Below are 20,780 nucleotides of genomic sequence, written 5' to 3'. Positions count from 1 at the left end.
AGGTTCTCATAACACAGGAAAGTCCCCTGTGGTTTCTGCTAAAGCGTACAATAAAGTGATAAGAAATTATGGATAATGGGGCTCTGGTTTCATCAAAGGAATTCTGTAACAAAAAAGTAAACAAAAGCAGAAAAGCTAGAAAACTTCTTCAAGGTTAGCAGAGCCGGGGAATGAAACAGTTTCACTGTTTACAAAAAATTCATTTCTCTTAAGGCCTACGGATTCTGTCAGGCTTAAAAATTGGTAGAGGATTGAACAATAAACATTTGAGGTGGCGTGTTATAAAGAAAGGCTAATTAAGCTACATGGCACACATTTCAAAATTGGGGTTACATGAGATGAAATATACCTGCTTTTTTGAGAATGAAAAAGAGGCATTGACTCAATACAATTCCTTTACTCAGGGATTGTAAAAAGGAAAGTGGGGCATAGCCTGTGGCCATAAGCTCCCTTCTAAAAAAGGAAAATTCTAGTGTAGCTACATATCCCATCTGCTCTGACCACTGCCTACCCTGAATTATTCACTGGGTCTTACTGTGCTCATCTTTGGAACCTATATGTTCCTGGAGCAAGGGTTCTAATCCTAGTTCTGGTTGTCATTGCTCACATTGTGTTTTGCAGAATTTCTGTGAGCTAGATGACTGAAAGTCTCTGAAGAATCCCAGGCAGGAGAGAGATGCTGTCATATAGTTTTAGAATATGTGGCTGTGGTAATTCTTCAGTAGTGAGAATGGATTGGAAAACATGAGTCTGAGAGCAGGAAATGCAGTTTGGGTACTATGACAATAAATCAAATGAGGACCAAGGCAGATGCTCTGGAAATGTGGAAGAGAGGATGTGTTTGACACATGTCTGCTGAGACACAATTCATGGGACTTAAAATGTAGTTGTATGTGATGATGAGGGAAAAGGAAAGGGTGTATACTGAGTCCTAGGTGCATAGTTTGTCTACTGGGAAAATGGCATTAAACTTGAAAGAAAACAGGGAGGGAGGAACACACAAGAGGAAGAGGGTTCACTTGGAAGGAAGCCCAGGGAAGCTCATGATATTAGTTTGGGTCATGTAACTTTGAGATGTTGGAGGGAGATTAAATGGACATAGATAGCAGATAGTTGGATAAATGAGTCTAGTATTCCAAAATAAGGTTCTCACTGAACTCTCAAATTGGGGAGTATTCGGCAATGGAAGGCAGGGTATAAAACCATGAATGTGAATGAGATTGCTTAAGGAAATCATATGGACTGAGAAGCTGTTAAAGAGGAAACCCTGATTAAGCAGCCTGTGACAGAAAAGAAGCAATGGTCAGAAAGTTTGGAGAGAACCAGGAAAACCTTGGGCACAAACTGGGAGCTTTCAAGACAAACTGGGCCCAATATTCAAATATTGAGAAATTTTCCATCAAAATGCAAATATTCAGTTTATCTTGAAAACATGGGCTGTGAGAGCACTCTGGGTCTGTATGCTCATGTGGCAATAGCTGCCTGCAGGTGAGTAGTGGCTGCCTCTCTAAACAAGGTGCCCATGTTCCAGGCTGCCAAAGGCACTACCTCTGCCTATCGTTGGCCCAGCACTCAGACAGAGATGTTTTTCTTATTGTACTGAAAGTATCTCTAAACTATATTCTGACTGTCATGTATATTTATACGGTCTGATTACCCTTATGATGTAGGAAAGTATAGAGGAAATTTGGTTATACATTTCCAAGGTGTTTGCTTGAACACATTCAACATCATAACTTGACTAGGTCACTAGAATTTTGATTTTACAACCTCAGAAGAGTATGTTAGCAGTTAACAAAGTAGAGATTTAAAAAAAAAATACATTATATCACTTGCAATAGAGTAGGTGGGCAAGTTGTACTGGCAACCTAGATAAGACTCTCACCCAGTTAGAAGGCATTGGAGGTAGATAAGTAAAGACAAACAGCTCAGAGATAAGCACTTGCTGGGTGTCACACTCTGTATTAGGTATGCTATGTATATCATTTCATGAAACACAGTGTCCATTTGATGTAAGTATTATCATTTCCACTATGTAAAAGAGGAAGTAAAAGTCCAAGGAGCTTAAGTAACCTGCCTAAACATGCATAGCTAGTAAGGGAGTAGAGCCAGGCTTTGAACTCAACTTTGATTCCAAAGCCCACTGGACTTTCCATGATGCCAGGATGCTTTCCCATCATTGGGAATGCTGAAAGGATACAATTATGTGGGAAAATAAATTGAAAAAAGTCAGTGTCAGCTGCATAATAGCCACTCCAATGACACTGACAATTTAAGAAAAAGATGGAACAATATTCTGGACAGTGAACACACTCAATCATATTTTGTTGAATGAATCAACAAAGTAATATAGTTTTCTCTCTCTGCCTCTCTAGAACCTTGTTAAATTTTAAACTTTTGCATAATATATTAAATGAGGCATGTAATATATCTAAAAATTACTTGGAAATGTGAAAAGAGAACAAAATGGGAAAAATGCTACAGGAAATTTGGTGTTAAAAATAAGCCACATACATCACTTCTTTTGGCTAAGATCACGTGTACAATGTTAAAATCTTTTACTCTCTAAAAAGGCAGTCATATTTATCATTATTGAATTATTATCCTTACTGGTTGTTATCAACTGGATAAAAGTTGTAGTCCCATATAGCTGGATTATTGTCTTGATGAAATACTCAAATATACAATCATGTATACCTTATTTAATTAATATCTATTATAATTCTGAGTCTGTTCTATACCCTTAAGCTTCTTTTTCAATTTCAGTCATATGCTCAGTTAACCCAGTTCTTGCATTTTTACTACTTTACAAACTTAAACTGGCTTTGCTTTTGGATCAAACAAGTAAAATTTATAAAAAGTTTTTTTCTATGCCTTACATTGTAACTCCATTTCCTGAGATTCCAGCTTGTCATTGGACAGTAAAACTGCATTCTTTCACATGTTCTAAGCTGTTAATCACTGAAGGCCAGGAAGCTGATATGGAGGGAAAACGGTAGGGGAACAAGATAACCTTTGGGCTTCCCAATACTGTTCTTGGGATGCACAAAGTGACTACAAATAGTCCTTACACGTTACTAAAAGCTTTAACCAAATTTTATCTTTAAACTCCATCTCTCTGATGAAAATTATGAGTACCATAGTATATAGTTTAATGTAGTCTTAGACATAACTACTAAAAATCTAGACCAGATGTCTAAGAAATTATGTGATCCAGCCCTGGGTTTCAGACAGGTAAGTTATCATCAATTGGTTTTTTACAAGTTCAGCAGCCAAGGCCTTAGATAGAGGTGCTTTGTTCATCTTAATAAAATGAAGTTTTTTGATCAAAACAATGTGACTTTTTATAAGATGTATGGATTTTCTTCCTGTTTGAAGCAGGTTAGTGAGGCTCAGAAACTCTTATATTCCATAAAACCTATGCATCACCAGCATCTGAGTGGCAATGGAGCCATTGCTCTTAAGGTACATTCTCTGCATGGCAGTGTGCACAGTGTACGTAGATATCTGTAGATGACAACAGCACCTCTGTGAGGAATCACAGAGCTGGCAACTAAGAGACATATAGGCTTAAAGACATAAAATTGTATTGGTGAAGATTCCTCACTTATTGAGATCAATACTTCAACCATGTAGACAGGAAAACTGAGACCAGAAATACTACTTTCCTATGGACAGATAGAAATGACAGAGCTCAGTCAAGATTTAAATCTAGGATTCTTCATTCCTCATCCAGTGCTCTTTCTACAATACTTAAGCTGCTTTGGTCAAAAGGAAATATACTTTTTCTTTCACAATGTTTCAGAATGACAAGGTTACCAGCTCTAATGTGTATGAAAAATAAAGCTGTGACTGATGGCATCACGTTTTCATTGTTCTCTATAATGGTTAATTAACAAAGTTTCAGCATTCTACATGTATTAGACGTTAGCCTTCTTGGAAATTTGGGGAATTATCTTTTTTTTTTTTAAGAAAAACTGTAAAGTTTTGCCCTTACTTTCAAATATCTTGTTGATATAGAACAAAGGCTATAATCTGCACTGTTTTGATACACTTTTGTTGCACAAGGAGCGATAAGACTAGTCAAAAATGTATTGCAACCTATAAAAAAAGACCAAGTACATTAGATTCCCTTCCTGCTTTTCAATACTATCTAGGTCAACATATCCAAAAGTAAGACTTAAAAAACTCAATTATGCCAATTCTCAATTACTTTTTATTAACTTAAACATTGAAAGTGATAAAAAGCCCTTCGTATCAGTCACAGTCAAAGTTAGCATGGGAATGATAATAGCTCAACTAGTAAGAAAACCAGACTGAGGTATATAGTCATGGGTTCCAGGTTTGCAGGTACACGCAAAAGATAGAAACAGATGGTATACCATCTGCATTGTGCCATAAGAATGAGAGGTAACTGAAGTTTAAATGCAACACAGTAGAACCCTCAACCTGTCAATGTGAGTGAATGTGCCTGGCATTGAACTTGCATGCAAAATGTACCTTATTCACAATGAAGCCTAATAGGAATGTGAGATGAGGATATGGAACCAGTTCACTGATAATGCCAGGGAAAACAGACAGTACAGCATAACTTCAACTCACCGTTCCTGTTGTGCCCAGTGAAAGGTGATTCATCTGCTGTGTCAGGGGACCCATCATGTTTGTTGGCTGCATTGACATAGGATGGTCCATTGTTGGTGTAATCACAGCACCCTACAAGCACACACAATGTCCATCTCAAAACACATTCCACAAGGAAGAAAACTTGCAAAAATACAATTAACTATGTTTTTGTGACAACCATTTTATTAAAAAAGCTGAATTCAGCCTTAGGATTTTTATGTTATCCATGTCCTTTTGTGCTTGTCTAAATATATATCTAAATATATGTCATTTGCAACTTCCATTTTTCTGCTGTGATTCATATGCGATGTGTCTATGATGTCTGTCATATTCAAGTTCAAAGAAATCATATATTTCTATATCTATATCTATATATATTCTTTCCCTCACTGTTCTAGACATAAACTTCTTTGACTGAGAAATATGAGCATTAATGGAAATGCTCTAATTTTTCTTGATATTTAATAAAACCTTTTGTTTACTCTACTTATTCATGATTTATAGGCAATTCTTGATTATCCTGATATAATCTATCAGTAGGGGAATAATACCAGCCTAGACAAGTAGGTTCCTGAACTTATATCTCTTTGAAGGACATATTAAAATCTAACAGTATCTAAAGATCAGGGTTATTATTTTCCATGTCTTTCCTGCCTAGTTTTGACCTGTTTTCTTTTTTTAACCTGTTTTCTACTGGTCTATGCTTTTAACACAAGAAAGAATACTGAATTCTGCTCAAGCTGGTCAAAATTTTATGTCTGTCTAAAAAAATTAAAATTAAAAAACAGGAAAATATATCAGTTTTTTCATCAGATGTCAGGAAAGGTATATTACTAGAATGTATTTATTGTAAGTGTTGGGAACACAAGAATAATAGATTTTTTTTTAATGTCCACGCATGTTCAATGTATTACACAGCTGGTGAAGAATGGAGTCAGGCCTGTTAACCTGTTACTCTCCCACTCCTTTTGCTCTATGCTCTTATTCTCCCTTGATTGACTAACTTGGAGAATGGGGCAATAATTTAACAAAATTAAAAAGCTAGGGTTCAGTGGAATCTCTGAAATTATGAAATTTTAATGCTTTGCTGTAGAAATTATAATAAAGGTAGAAGCTCCTGATGCAACATCCCATTAAATATCAGGTCTAATGAAGTGATCATGGATCTGAACACATTGCTTTCTCCTATTATTTTTTCACTCTTACTTTATTTCTTCCAAATAACTAAACATTTTGAAGGAAAAAACCTAGAACAAAAACAAATAGATGGTGTGACTTCAGCACCCAAAACAAATGACTACCAGCAAATGTTTCCCTATTTGTGCTCAGGCTATTAATTCCCATGACAGTGTCCAAATCCAGCTTCCTGAGCAACTGCACCTGTTGACAGATGAGGCTACCACTCAGTCTTCCCTCTGGGAATCCTCCCCACTAATTTTGAAGAAGAGTAGAAATTGAGCCAAATATTTGGAAGTACTTGATATATGAAACCAACTTTATTCACAGAGACATTTGGACTTTTTTGCTAAAATCAATCAGAAAACATATTTATTTTATAGGTCTTTAGTGTGTAAATATTCATAGTTATGCTTTTTGAATTTCTTGATGCTTTTCTGAATTACCACTGGTCAGGATAGTCCTTAAATGAGACATGATAAGTAAAACAAAGCTTTACTTAATTATAGTTCAGACAGATATCTTTTTCTTCCTGCTACCTGAATTTTTTTACCAAAAACAACTTCATTTTTTCCCCTTTTGTAAAAAACATACTTACTGGCTTTCATTTCAGGTTTTGTTATGCCAGACGAGAAGTAAACAGTTTAAGAAAAACTAGGGTTCTTCTTAAGTCACCTCGGGTAAATTATTTAATCACCTCAGAGTTAAGATGGAAGTCCTGAAGCGTGCTTTTTTTTTTTTTAAACCAAAATGTAGAACTTTCATAACATTCTAATCCTTAGCAGACATAAGACTTTGCTTCTCTTCTTGATCTGGAGTCCTAGGCTATCTTCTTAGAATATTTGCTCCCAGACATTCCAACACAGAACAACACAGTCACAATTCCAGAAACCCTGGAATTCTAATCAGCCTGATGGTCTAAAGGACCATCTATGTAAATCAGAGGCCCTGGAGATGGCCCATTTCCCTAGCCTATGTGATTTTAGTCTTTGTTTGAGTAGCAGTATGCAAATGAGGTAGGTGAGCATGTGAGAGATCAATCAGAATCCATGCATGATAAGAACAGAATTAGATGCCTGCACTTGGAATTAATTTAGGAGGGATGATCTGGACTCTTAAAGAATCTCTTCACGGAAAGCAGTGGATGCGGCTGCTTTGCATTGATTACAATGCCAACAAGCTGCTTCTGTGTATAAACCAGAACCCTGACAATCAAAGGGAAGAGTGAAACAGGCTTTGTCATAACTTAGAATTGTAAATAGCAACTCTAGGCACAGAATGGAAAATCATTTAAGGGAAATAAATATTCTTTTCCTAAACAGATGAGTTACTGCAAATAAATGAAAAACAACATAAGGAGTCTTGGGAGAGGCTATATAAGGCTACACATTCTCATACTCAGTAAAAATGTTCAACAAATAAAGAATTTCCACAAATGACTAAGAACAAAAATTCCTTACTTTCAAGGGATTGAAAAAAATTATAATTGCTGAATTTTCTGAAAATAATTGACAGGAAAATCTTAGAAAATAATTTTTATAGGCTATTCTATCAGGGACAGAGAGTTTAGAGTTTTGTGTTGGTTATGAACAACAGAGAATGGTATTGGTCGGACACTTTGCTTATCAAAGAAAACAGAATCATTTTTGTATTGTGTGCTGCAAAAGAATGAAAGAAAAAATGAGAAGAAAACCCAGTAAAGAAAATCTTTCCAGTTTTTAAGGAAAAATCAATGCCCTCAACCATAATTGTGCCTCATTAAACACAATGTCAAATTCATCCCTACACCATGCATTTAAGGCATAGACTGAAGAGTGTTTCATGAGAGATGTCACCAACACATTAAAGGTAATTTCATTTACTTGAAATGTATAGAATGTGTTGTCTGACAGAGTTCACTTGGCAAACAGCAAAGCACGAGGAAACAGATTTTTCATTTTAGCATCTCTGGATGTCTGGGTTTGCTCAGTGTTTAAGCAGCAAAGAAAAACATTGCAGCATGCTGTAATTCCACTAAAAAGCACAATGACCAAACAGCCGGCAGGGAAGTCTGGCCCATTTTAGCCATTGCTTCTGCAAAACAAACTGCTCCTACTCCACAGACAAAGGAAGCATCTGCTCCCCCTCCTTCTGAAATAAACAATTACACCGCAATTTAAAGTTTGCAAAGATCATAATGTATGGATTAATATATCTGACTCAAGGTCAGAAAATCATCTGTGATATTAACATCAATTTACTAGCTAAAATAGAGGACTCTGCAAATTCAGAAAAACATTGCAGCCTCTCTCCCATCAAAAGTACATGTTTGTGTAATGCCAGGATGTGGACTGCAAGGGATGGTCAGTAGTCTAGGAAAGTGAAGACTAAGCGTTGGACTCTGTGGGTTAGGACCTGAATCTGTTGTTTTAAACATTGTACAGGCAATCTAACACACACTGAAGTTTGAGAACTATGCTCTGTCTATAAACTGCAGCTGTATAATCAATGTTATAGTTCTTATTTATTTATATGCCGTTTCCATGGTTTGTTTTAATCCAGTCTTGTTCTAGGTCATGGGCCTTTATGGAAGAATCATACTGTGTCTTGTTAAATTTGAAGAGGCCAAGCCCCCATTTTTGTTGAGTTGAACTAAGGAGATTGAATAACTCAGGCCTGATCCTAAACTGACTTTATCAGTTTGGTTTGTGTTATAACACACTTGAGAGCCATTCTCATTTGGAATCTTAGTAATCCTGTATTTGAAGTAATAGGAATGTAAACAGAAAAGGTAAGAAGATTATTTAGATAATATGAAGTACAAAAATTATTTAGATAATATGAGTGGAAAGAAACAAAAAATGAATTATGACTCCCTTTCTCCTCCTCTCTTACTTAAATGCTTCACGTTAAAACATTTGTGGTCCAAATTGTGTTTCCTATAGTGATTTATTGAAAACTACATTGGACTTTTTAATACTAATCACTCCACATACCTTTTAAATATGTGGGTTAAGGTCTATTTGACTTTTGCCCCTCTGTCAGTTTTTAATATTTCTAGAATAAATATGTAGTTGAATTTGTGTACATCAAACTATTTTTAACATGCATAAGATGGAGTTCAGAGAATAACATGAGTTTACCAATAAAGTGGAATAAATGATTTGCCAATAACAGTAGTGATTTTATAAAATGAATGGCGTGAAGGTATTGCATTTAGTTTAGGGAATAGCTATCCAAATACAGTATTCAGCAATATTAGTGTAAAATATTCCTTGTCTTGCAGACTCTGTCATCTGTTGATGTCAGGATGGGGATTTGGGGGGAAGGAGCAGAGGGTAGGGTTTAAGAAGGGCTGCTGTTGGCCTGTCAGAGTAGCTCAAGCAGTAAGAGTACCTGCCTAGAAAGCCTGAGGCCCAGAAATGTCCCCCATCTGAAGAAACTATCATTAATCTCATCTACCTTGATAAATTTCCAATGAACCTGGAGGGACAGTATGACTTAACTATTATGGCACACGAGCCCTAGAAACCCACTTAGCACTTATTCTCAAATGGCCTCTTCCAATGGTCTGCCTTCCAAGAGAACGAAAGTTATATCATACAGCATTCAAAATCCCAGTGAATTGAACTGCATGCAGTCGACAGTCAAAATGGTGTAAGTTAATTTTATGTATTATATATAGTCACACTCATGGTTCTGTTAAATTAAATATGGTGAAAGTTTACAGGCATTCCTGATGTAGATGGCTCAGTTAAAAAGGGTCCACAGGGTTCTTCTGTGTTCATCTCTCCTTAATGTCTACAGTGTGGTCGATAGCATGAGGTACATTATATATGTTTCATAAATATCTACAAGAAGAACCATGAGAGAACAAAACTCCAAATGAAAAGCACTTACGTTATTAAGAAACTTCCATATATAGATTGGTTATTCCAACTGGGGTAAGATGATAGCTCATGGAGATTCCTCAAAAACTAAAAATAGATCTACTATAAGATTCAGCTAAACCACTTTTGGGAATATATCTCAAGGAAATGGAATTAATCTCCTAAAGAAATACTTACATGCCCAAAATTACTGTGGCAGTATTCCCAATAGCTAAGGTATGTGAATGAGCCTAGATGTCCCTCAGTGGACAGATGGATAAAGATAGTGTGGCATATAGTCAAAAGGAGTATTATTCAGCCACAAAGAGAGTGAGATCCTATCATTAGCAGTGAAATGGATGGAATGGGGGACAATATGTTTAGTGAAGTAAGCCAGACACAGAAAGTCAAGTTTTGCATGCTCCCTCTCATATGTAGAAGCTGAAACAGTGTTGATCTGCCGACAAAACAGTGGTTACTTGAGGTTGGGAAGGGTGGGCAGGAGAGGTGGAGAAAGGAAGGAGAAGTGAGATGCCTTATGCAGTATTGAAATATCACCCTGAACATCATTTTAATTTATATGATTAGTTCAAGTTCATGAAAATAAATAGAAGCACTTAGAAATGTTATTATGAGATTACTAGTCAAAATGAAGCATTTCAAAACTTTGGAGAAAACTCGTTCTCACAAAGGGCAGTTCAGTTTAGACTCATACATCATTCAGCTCACACATGTGTGCACTTTTTGAATCTTTAACCACTGCATACACATTTTGGGGGGACAGGGTTTCATGATGTAGCCTAAGCTGGCCTCAAATTTGTGATCTTCTGCCTCAACTTCCTGAGTGTAGGAATTACAGCCATGTACCACAGGCCCAGTTCAATCACTATACTCTTGAAGATGAGATCTGAAGCTTACAAGATTTTAGAAGTTCTACTAATGTCATATCTATGGAAATTATTAAAATAAAATTTATTTGTATATGTGTACGGTGTTCTCAATCAGGAATGATTTTGCAATGTACGGAGACATTTTGGCTGTCAGAACTGAGGATGGGCTATTGTTGGCACCTGGGGGTAAAAACCACTGCTAAACATCCTACAATAAACGAGACAGTTCCGCAGAGTAAAGAATTCTCCAGCCAAAACATTATTAGCGTTAAGGTTCAGAAGCCCTGCTTCATACACACATACGCTCATAAGTTCCGATGATACAAAATGAGAAATAATATGAAAATGCATTGATTAGAAAATGGCTTGAAGCATTCATCCACTGGCAGCTCCCTACTGTGAACAGCAAATCTTAGATGCTGTGCCGAGATTGGATTTATATTTATTTTTACTTATTTATATTTATCATATTTATGGCCTGGCTTCTAAGTCAATTGCCCAAATTCTATAATTGAGCAAGGTAGGAAGTTACAGCCTTTAGTGCTATACAGTCATTCTTTAGTTTAAATTCACTGTTTTCTTATTTTGGAGATGTGGCTAAGTAGAGTTGAGTTTCTCTTTCCTAAGCTTGGGCAGGATTAGATTCAATGGGTTTAATATTTGGACTACTAAATAAGAATGTATCTATGAGCCAGGCAGATGATGTAAAAGTTACGCATTATCCATTGCTAAACAAAAATATAGTATATAATTTGCCTAATGAGAGACTCTTTATTAGTTATTAAAATAGAATTTTTCTTTTACTCTTCAATATTATTTGGGATTTTTAAAATTTGGTTATCTTTAGTTGGAAGTGTAGGGGTTTTAAATGCAATATTAAAAGACACTAAAGCCAAACTCATTTTACCCATGTAGACCCTCTTAAAAGAATCCTAATTATATACCATGCCTACTAAGGTGTGAATAATCATTCCAATTATTGGTTAAGTACCTCTTAATACAATAGTGTCATTTTGAATGAGACTATGAAGTAAATATGTCACACTGAAATATTTCTTACCAAAGCAGATGCATAGATAATTAAGATTCTCAACAGTACTTTTTTTACTGAAACATGTTCAGTATCAACTCTTAGTGTTTTCACCAAGTGTCTTTAGAATCCTACTAGAGAAAGTAGCTTCTGAATAGTTTAGATTATTGAGGGGGAGCTGAAACTTTGAGAGTTTAGGACCCAGTAGTAAAGTGATTTTGTTGACTGTTCGGTAGAGCATTGTATCATTAAATTCATATACCTGGCTATAAGAACTGATCCTATTAAATTTTTTTAAAGAGAATTTCATTATGCAGATGGGCTACCATAGTCTTTGCCTCTTATATTTCTACTCTGGGAGCTTATATTTTCTGGACCAATGGAACTGTTACATGTGCACAGAAACATATGAGGACCCCTTCTGCAAATTTCTTCAGTTCAGCAGCAAGGGGTGAGCCTGTGGTCATCAGCCTCTGATTCCAATACCACAACCAATGAGTAGCTCTCAGCTGGAGTTGTCTACCACTCACAAACATGTGAGTCATAAAAGTTCACGTGGCCAGGTGTAGATGATATGAACAAATCAGGCTATCTGTGTGGAAAAGCACTGCTGCACCCTCAGGCTCTTGTCTTCAGTTCACAGGGCCCCAGTGTGTAACCTTCCCCTCATGGGTATATAGATACTTCCAAAGTCAGTTTAAAGGATCAAAACCAAACCAAAGCAAACAGAAACAAAGGTTAAACACAATTTAGCTATGGCACTATCAAATGACAAGTAAATCAGAATATATTTCACTACCTCCCATACTAAGATAAAACGAAAGCATCTGATTTCTTTACACCAAATGAATTGCATAATAGAACATTATAATAGAGACATGGAAAATAGCTCCTAAGCATTTTTCTACCTTAACAATAATATCCCTCAAGCACATTGCTTTAAAGATAAGCAAACTAATTTTCCTTATTCTTTTCTAACAGTGAATATAAGGTAAACCGTGTTGAAATACCCTCTCCACCCAAGAGCAGCCTACAAGTTCATTTTTACAGCTGGGTTGATATCTTGAAAGACATTATTTCGCAGTGAAAATGTTGTGTTTAAGACACTAGTATTGCTAAACCAATCGATTGCTATTGTAAGTCAAATTGTTGGAGGAGACTCAGGGTAGACAGGATAACTCAGTGATGGGATAATAAAGAAAATAAACATTTTCTTCTAGGGTTTTCCCTGTTCAGAACCCATTTAGAGTAAAGGAGTAGCAGGGTTACTGGTGAGCTTTGCTTTTCTACTGGGACAGCGTCATCTTTACCTAAAAGAAGCCTTCTTCAGGACATCTATAGTGACCTCCTCAGCATCATGGATGTAACCATAAAGAGCACATGACTTCCAGCCATTCACATATATCCACTCACAAGCAGCATCTGCTTCCACCTCAGAGGAGCTGCTCATTTTTCCCTGAGTCACCTGGCCCTCCCTCCTTGAGGCCTTTGTCAGGAGTGCTGGTTATCTCCAGCAGGTTCCCTTGTGTCCTCTGACATTCTTATCAAATGCTACATGCTAGGCAACACCTTCCATGATTGATCCAAACTGATGGTGGCTTGCTCCTTTCTTTGATAACATTTTGCACACAACTTGAAAGTAATCACACTTGATTTCCCCTTGGGTTCTAAGTTCACTGGAGTCACTTACAACACCTTGTATATTTATTTTTAATGGTGCTTTGTTACTGGTGCCAATGACTTAAATGCACGAATGGTCCCTGCTCATCAGACAGCACTCTTGTGACTTTAATGGAGTGGAGTTCCGTGCTCAAAGTGGTCAAGAGAGTTCGATTGAAATAACAGAAGCATTCTCTTGATCAATGGGTAGGCAGGATGGTCTTAAAAGATCCACACAAGCATTTTCTCTGTTCTCCTTTATAAGTGACCACTACCAACTTGACTTTCTAGCCATTTAGCATGGATATTCTAGGGTTTCTGAGAGCTACACACTATCCATGAAAGTTCAACCTTGGAGTTCTCTACATCATTTCTGTTCTGTGAAAGAACCTGCTTAAATGCTGGAAAATTCCTTTTACTTATTGTCATCCATGTGTACTGCCAAAAGTGCAGTTTTTTAATTAGGGCTTTCTCATTTCACCAACTGGCTTAATAGCCATACATCCACCTGAGATTCTTGTCAAGCCTTGCTAGGCAATAAGAAAAGAAATGTGCACCATCACTCTGTATACCTCCAAGTAAATTTTCAGCCTACACGAAGTTTCAAATGCATGTCAGATACAGTATTCCAGGCCTGTCTTCTTCCAAACGGTAAGGCAAACAGGGTTCCCAGCAGATGTGTGAATATTTATGGACCCCATCTTTTGTCTAGTAAAACGTTTATCAGGACTTAACTAGCACTCAAGACTTCTAGCTGTCATAAAACTTCTCATTAAAGCTTCTCCTTACTGACAAATAGGCCAAAAGACCCATCTACTTATCATTTTCCACATTCTGCGGGATCCTATTGGTGAATGGGCCTGGGAAATCATCTCTCAAACCATGGTGGTGATGATCAGGAGGAAAGGTTGCCTGCTATTTTACTTGTGGCCATTGTTTACAGTGTAAATTGCCTAAGTATTCACACAGCACCTCAATTCTGGCTATTACTGGCAAAGCAGCTACTCCTTGTCTTGCAATTTGCTACAAAATGTACTTGATCTTGTGGTCCTCAGAGAATATTCCTAAGCTCCATCTTTTCTCCTTTAAGACATTTTAAAGAATTTGCCTGGTTAGAGTTAGCAACTCAACTAAATCTAAGGATACAGGTGTGAAGTCACGACCCTATTAAAGCACTAATTTACTCTTCCTTAAAGTACAGTTTCCATTAGCGTTATTGTTGTTAATGTGTCTCAAACTAGCCCTGTTGATGAAGTGCTGTCTAATATAATGCTGACACAAACCATGCCCCGTGGAATGGCAGATGCGAAGGTAAAATCTTGTATGTTAGCATCCAATCAAGAAATGTTATGAGGCCTTCAAGATGTCAATTAATGTGAAGAAAGTTGACCAGAAGATGAAACAAAGCCAGCTTTTTGTTGCTATTCTTCAGTTGGCATATGTACTATAGGGTTTGTGCCAGAAAATTAGGTACATGGTTTTTTTTTCCACATAGATTTTATTGCCATTTCTTCCAAACAGTAATACTATCTGAGTAATTTTAATTTTTCTTAGTTTAATAAAATGGCCTTAAGCTTTTTAGTTCTCTGTCCTCCAAGTGTGATCACGGAGCAAATAATGTATGGGGCACAGTGCAGGATCTCCCCAGGTCCGCCCTGACCCAGTGAGCCAGCCTGGGCTCACCCTGATGCCCAGGAATGTCACGGTCACAGTAAAGTTTAAGAAGCATGGCTCTCCTCTTTGCTGTGGCTCTCACTGGAACTTCTATTGTGTTGCTTCTGAAGAGATTCTTGGTTTGGTTCTTCATCATTTTGTTAATTCTCTTTTTAGTGCTTGCCTGAGGGCCAGATAGCTTGAAATAATCTTAGTGACATTAATATGCCTCCTTATTAGCACAAATAGCCAGTAATATTTAGGTTAGTTCATCGAAGTCATTTTAATATCCACAAAATAGCCTTTACAAAAGCAAAAAACCCTCTTTCCTTTTCTTTCCTTTCCTTCCTTCCTTCCTTCCCTCTCTTTCTTTCTCTTTGTCTCTCTTTTCTCTCTTTCTCTCTCTCTTTCTTTCTTTCTTGACAAGGTCTTACTGTGTAACCCAGACTGATCTGGAACTCACCATGTAATTCAGGCTACCCCCAAACTCATGATCTTCCTAGCTCAGCCTCCCAAGTGCTGGTATTATACACATGTACCACCATGCCTGGACTTCTATGACATATTTTTCTGGCAATTCACATAGTGAAAACTTCATTCTTTCCAAATAACATAATATGCTTCATCAATGAGTCAGAAATAGCTGTTAAAGCCAAGTGTCAGAGAGATGCATGCTTTGTAAAACAAGAGTCAGCATCTACAGATTTCGGTTAACTCCACACACACACCACATATATAAGTGATAATAAGGTGTTTCAAAATATACTGCTTCTAAGACCTGATGGAATTAACCCAATATGCTGAAATTTGTGCTAAAATTAAAGTTTTAAAAGTCTGTTCTTAGCTTGGCCTTTGTCCTGAACTCCTCACACAAATTTCCAACTACTCAAGAAATCTAGACCACCCTGTCCCAAACTACACATCTTCTTTCTCTTTCATCCTCAGAGCATATTCTTTTTTCTTGAGCTTGATTCTTGGAATAACATAGAAACTTCCAGTTTATCCTTACCTTCTCCACTCCCTCAACACCTTTCAACAGCTCTGTTGTCTTATCAATAACAACATCATAAATGTCTCCAAATCTGCACTAAGATGAACTCACTTACTTCCTGTGGTATACCCGGTCATTCATGGCTGGAGATGTTTACTTTTCTATGCTTTCTCCACATGTTATCAATACCCCATCCCCAAAGGAAATTCTGACTTCTCAATGGAGAATGGAGAAAAAAATCCAAAACCAAAACCAAGCAAACCAACCAAATGTAGCAAGAAACTGGCCTTCAACATTTTTCTGACCCCTCTTTTTGTTGGACATTGACATGTGACATCTACTAGAATGAGAAGTGAGCAAGTGAGCTAGAAGTAGTACCATTCCATGGTGTGCAGCCATGGTGGCTCCTTCCTTACCAGAGCACAGCAGGGTGGTCTGGGGCCAACAATGACAAGAGCAGGACATCTAGAATCGTACTATCCAGCACTTATTTGCTATCAGATTAATCTATTGCAAAGAATTCATTCTGTAGAAACTTAGCGAGGAAAAACAGATGCTAATTTCATTGGTTTTAAATTTTATTTTCAAAGGTAAAGCGAGAAATTAAACTAACACCATTCCATCAGAAAGAGTTCACTAAGACATTTTTATTATTTTTTATGTTTTTTTTAATTTGTTTTTATCATTTATTCCTTGAAGAGATACAAACACTGCTAACAGATATTCAAATTTTTTATGATTGTTGTTTTATATACTGGAGTTTGTGCTCAGGGCCTTATGCTTGCTAGGCAAGCTTTCTAACACTTGAGTCTTGCTCCAACCTTTTTTGCCTTTAGGTTATTTTTCAGATAGGGTCTCTCTTCTGGAACCACAATCTTCTAACCTATGTATGCCCTCCTGCATAGCTGGGATGACAGGCATGCACCACGACACCTGGCTTATTGGTTGAGATAAGGTCATGCTAACTTTTTCTCTTGAACTTACTTCAAACCATGATTCTCTAGATCTCTACCTCCTGGGTCGCTGGAATTACAGGCATGAGTCACTGCACCCAGCTGGGTATTCAAATTTTAGTGTTTATCATCATGTGACCTCTGTGATATACCATTTTTAATATCACCTTTCAAAAACTCTGTAAAAAAATAACATGGGGCTGCCAATATATTTCAGTAAATTTATTGCAAAAACAATTTTCTGATCTCTCAGCTACCAGCTGAAATTATACTGGTTTATTAAAGTTATATGAGAGAAAAATACTGAGAACCAGTTTTCATTCTCTTAGCTTTTTTCTTCCGCCATTTTCTCTTAATACTGCCTTCCTTTCTCTAGATTACATGTGAGCTAGGCAGGGACAGAGGAAATGAATGCTCAGCAAAACCAGGTGATTTGACTAGCACCAGAGTTTTCAACATATACTTTTGCTTTCTTTCACACAAGAACAATCCTGAAGCCATCTGCCTGCCAACAGTTCCATCTTTCGATTCCCATTCTGGAGACAGGACCCCCACTTCATCATTAAAGGGCAATCTTCAAAGGCAGTTGTTTTCGCTTACTCCCCTTGGGACAGATGTTTTATATCATCTACCTCCACAGGCAGGCTCATCTGCACAGCACCGCCCACTAAGCAGCCAGCTGTGGAAACAGCTCCTTTGTCCTTTGCGGCTACTCTCATTCCAGTCCCCTGACCTCAGCAAGACCACATCCAAGAACAGGAAAACAACAGCCCTGATAACTTCCTTGAAAACGTTTCCAGGAAGCAGACAGTCTCCTTCAAACAAGAGCTCTTTAGGAAGAAGTATGTAATAAAAGAGGAACACACTTTATCTGAAACGCTCACGTATCACCAAGTTAGCCAATTGAGGTAATCCCCAGATAAAGGGATTATGAAGCCATAACTCCTGGGCTTGATTCAGCTGAAAACATCTGGTCGACTTGGTACCACTTCAATTAGCCAAAGAACACAGCAGTCAATCATTTCCTTTCTTTTGACGGCATAAAGTTCTCACAAGGAAATGTGTACACCGCCAACTCATCCAACTCTATGAAATACTGTGAAGAGACTAACACATTTCTGAAATGGCTAGAAAATAAACTTGGAGTGCCCTATGGTAGAATTACACCCTGACATCTGGGTATATGTTTTAGAAAAAAAAAATTAGTCTGCTTTTTAAGATGTAAGTCTTGGATTTCTTGAGATTAACAAAGCTAAACTTTTAGTAGCAAGAATGACATCAGATATTGTAGGTCTACTCAAATTATAGTGTATGCACTAAACTACCTGTGATGACTGAGCCCTAATAACTTTTAAAAAGGGATTCTGATGATATATAGAATTTAGGATCAAGAACATTAGTTAACCACACTTACTGAGTGTCCATATGTCTTATTTTGAAAGAATTTAGCATTAATTTTAGAATTAAATAATCTAATAACTAAATAATCTTCACAAATACCATGCATACAAAGTAACCAAGGAGGTTATATTTTTCCACAGAAGTAAAAATTATGGCAACATCACCATTTCTGTCTTCATTTAGTCTTAAATTTTGGCTGGCTAAACCAGACACTCAATTCCTGGGGTCTCACAGGGAGGTCCATGATTTGCATCTTCTCCTAGGATACATTGAGACATCTGTAGCTTGAGCAAACCTAGACATTCTGCTGCAGCAAAAGATTGTGGGTCCCCAGGAAACTTTGCAAGGTCATCAAGTACCAGATTGAAAGATGGAATGAAGAAGGAAATTGTCCTTTAAAATAAGGGATAATTATAGAGATATGAGAGCGTGTCAAAAAAGGACTGGATAGCTAGCTTAATTATCAGGTTCAAGTGCCACCATAGGGCTGAAACCCTCATCCCAAGGGACAGCTAGTTCCTGTCTAAAGCAGAGTTCACAATAATTACATATGTGTTAATTCCTATGTCAATCATAGCTCATTTATGGGGAAAGCCTCCTTTCTACTTAGCTCTAACCAAAGCCAGTTGTCCACCTGCTGGTTAATTGGTTGGTAATAGTTTACCGTGTCATTGCTCTGGACAAATCTGCCTACAGCAGAATACTTTCAGTATTCACCCAGCCATGGACCAGCAGCAAGCTAACCCCATAGGTAGGTAAGTGCTGCTTGCTCCTACTATGGTGCATACTTTGAAAGATTAAAAAGCCAAAAAATTCTAATTACAATGTCACAGTATCTTCATAGATTGGACTTAATAAATATTTTCTAATGGTCTTTGTAGAAAGCCTTCCTTCCAAAAAAAATTTCTACATTGTGTTCTGCCTAGAAATATATAAAATTCAAACTGAAAAATAATCTTCATTGGTCCATAATAGTTTCTATGGTTTTTAAAATTAGTATGTATTTTATATACATGCACCAGGAGCCTTAATGAATCAGGAATCAATTGTCAAAGTTAAAAATAAAAATTACATTCCAAAGATGTATCCACATAAGAAATGATGATTTTCTCTCATCTTAGTTGGATTCAGCTGAGTAAAATGGCCATGTGGATTCAGTTGAGTAAAATGATCTTTGTAGGGTATGAGTTTTGGAGGCAGACGGTCATGGGCAAGAATGTCAGGAAGGGCAGAGAACTGGTAATTATTTATTCATGGTTTTTGAAATCGACGTACATTGCTTAATTTGGCATTCTTTTTAACATCTAAATTGTGAATACCAGTAATAATATTTGCTAATTTACTGACACTACACAATTTCTAAAAGTTAAAGTATAAATAAACCTCTTAGTTTTTTAGTTTGTACCCACAAGAAGAGTAGGAAATCTGCTGGCCTGTTTCAAATGCCAAAATTTATTCGCAAAAGTAACAGCTCATGTTTCATTTTGTTGGTTCTCATTCACCTTTTCTTATTTGGTTTGATTTGAATCCTGTGTGGCTAATTTTAAGCCACTTCTTATGTAGGCATCCATGACGGCTCTCCAGAGGTCATGGAACATTCTTCCTCTAGATTCATTAAAAAAAAAAAAATAGAGAAAGAGGATAAGAATGGAATGACTGGCTTTCCTGAGGGTATTTGAAACTAATACTCCAAAATCATCTTAATCAACCAATGTATTACATAATTATTTTCCTTAAAATATGGAAGTGAGAAGAAGAAAAACATTCTTTAGATGAACAATGCAAGGGCAAAGTTCATGAGCCAAGTGTCAGAAGAGGTGACACTCTACAGCCACCTCAGGCAGTGACCCTAGGGCTGTACAGTGAGAGGCCTTTTTTATAAGAAGGTAGAGGCTGCAGCTGCTTGAATTCCTGGGCCCAACATGCTGTTGTGGGAGAAGACCCTGGGCTTATATCATGGAGGCATGTCATGTATTAAAATAACATTGTCCAAAATGCAGAAGGCATCAAAGGCATTCAGTTTTTGATTGTAACTACTAAGAGGCAGGGAATTAAACTGAGAACATGGAAGATAAATTTCAACTAGGATTAGCAAGTGCATCACACATAAACTCCACAAACTGTGAAGTAAGCCAGGGCTATTCACACCTGCACAGGAATTAGTTGTGAGAGTCTGCATACAGTGAAACCCCACAACTCTGACAGCTGCATTTGCCTCAATGAAAGCTTCCTTCCTCCCTCCAGGTGAAACAGACCTTTCTTGGTCCTTTATTTCACCTGTCCATTTGAGTTTTGGGGAAGAGATGCTATATCCACTCCCTTGTGCCATGGATTGATAAGCCAATATTGATCTTATCTCCTGTGGGGAATGGGATAGAACCCATCTTTGAACTGGAAGTAGGAAAATGGAACTGACTGGATTGTTTTCACACTATTTTTCTGTGCTTAGGAAATTATTCTCAAAGCCATTACAGTAATGGAAGATTATAAGAACTTCTTAAGTAGTTCAACACATTAATTAGGAAAAAAACCTTGAAGATAAGTAGTAAATAATCC

At 37.1% G+C, this 20,780-nt stretch overlaps 1 protein-coding gene across 20 annotated transcripts in view; it reads right to left on the bottom strand.

The window, feature by feature from the left end:
* Positions 1–20,780, bottom strand: part of Rbms3 (RNA binding motif single stranded interacting protein 3) — a 1,393,896-nt gene that overhangs the window by 59,839 nt on the left and 1,313,277 nt on the right. For all 20 annotated transcript variants that reach the window (XM_074074015.1, XM_074074014.1, XM_074074016.1 and 17 more), the window contains one exon: positions 4,603–4,713. In XM_074074015.1, the coding sequence (XP_073930116.1) occupies positions 4,603–4,713 (111 nt within the window). The remainder of the gene's footprint in view (positions 1–4,602; positions 4,714–20,780) is intronic.

Source organism: Castor canadensis, chromosome 5 (assembly GCF_047511655.1).
Source record: "Castor canadensis chromosome 5, mCasCan1.hap1v2, whole genome shotgun sequence".
Classification (NCBI taxonomy): Eukaryota; Metazoa; Chordata; class Mammalia; order Rodentia; family Castoridae; genus Castor; species Castor canadensis.
Note: the sequence above shows the minus strand (reverse complement) of the source record. Positions and strands in the feature narration are given on the sequence as shown.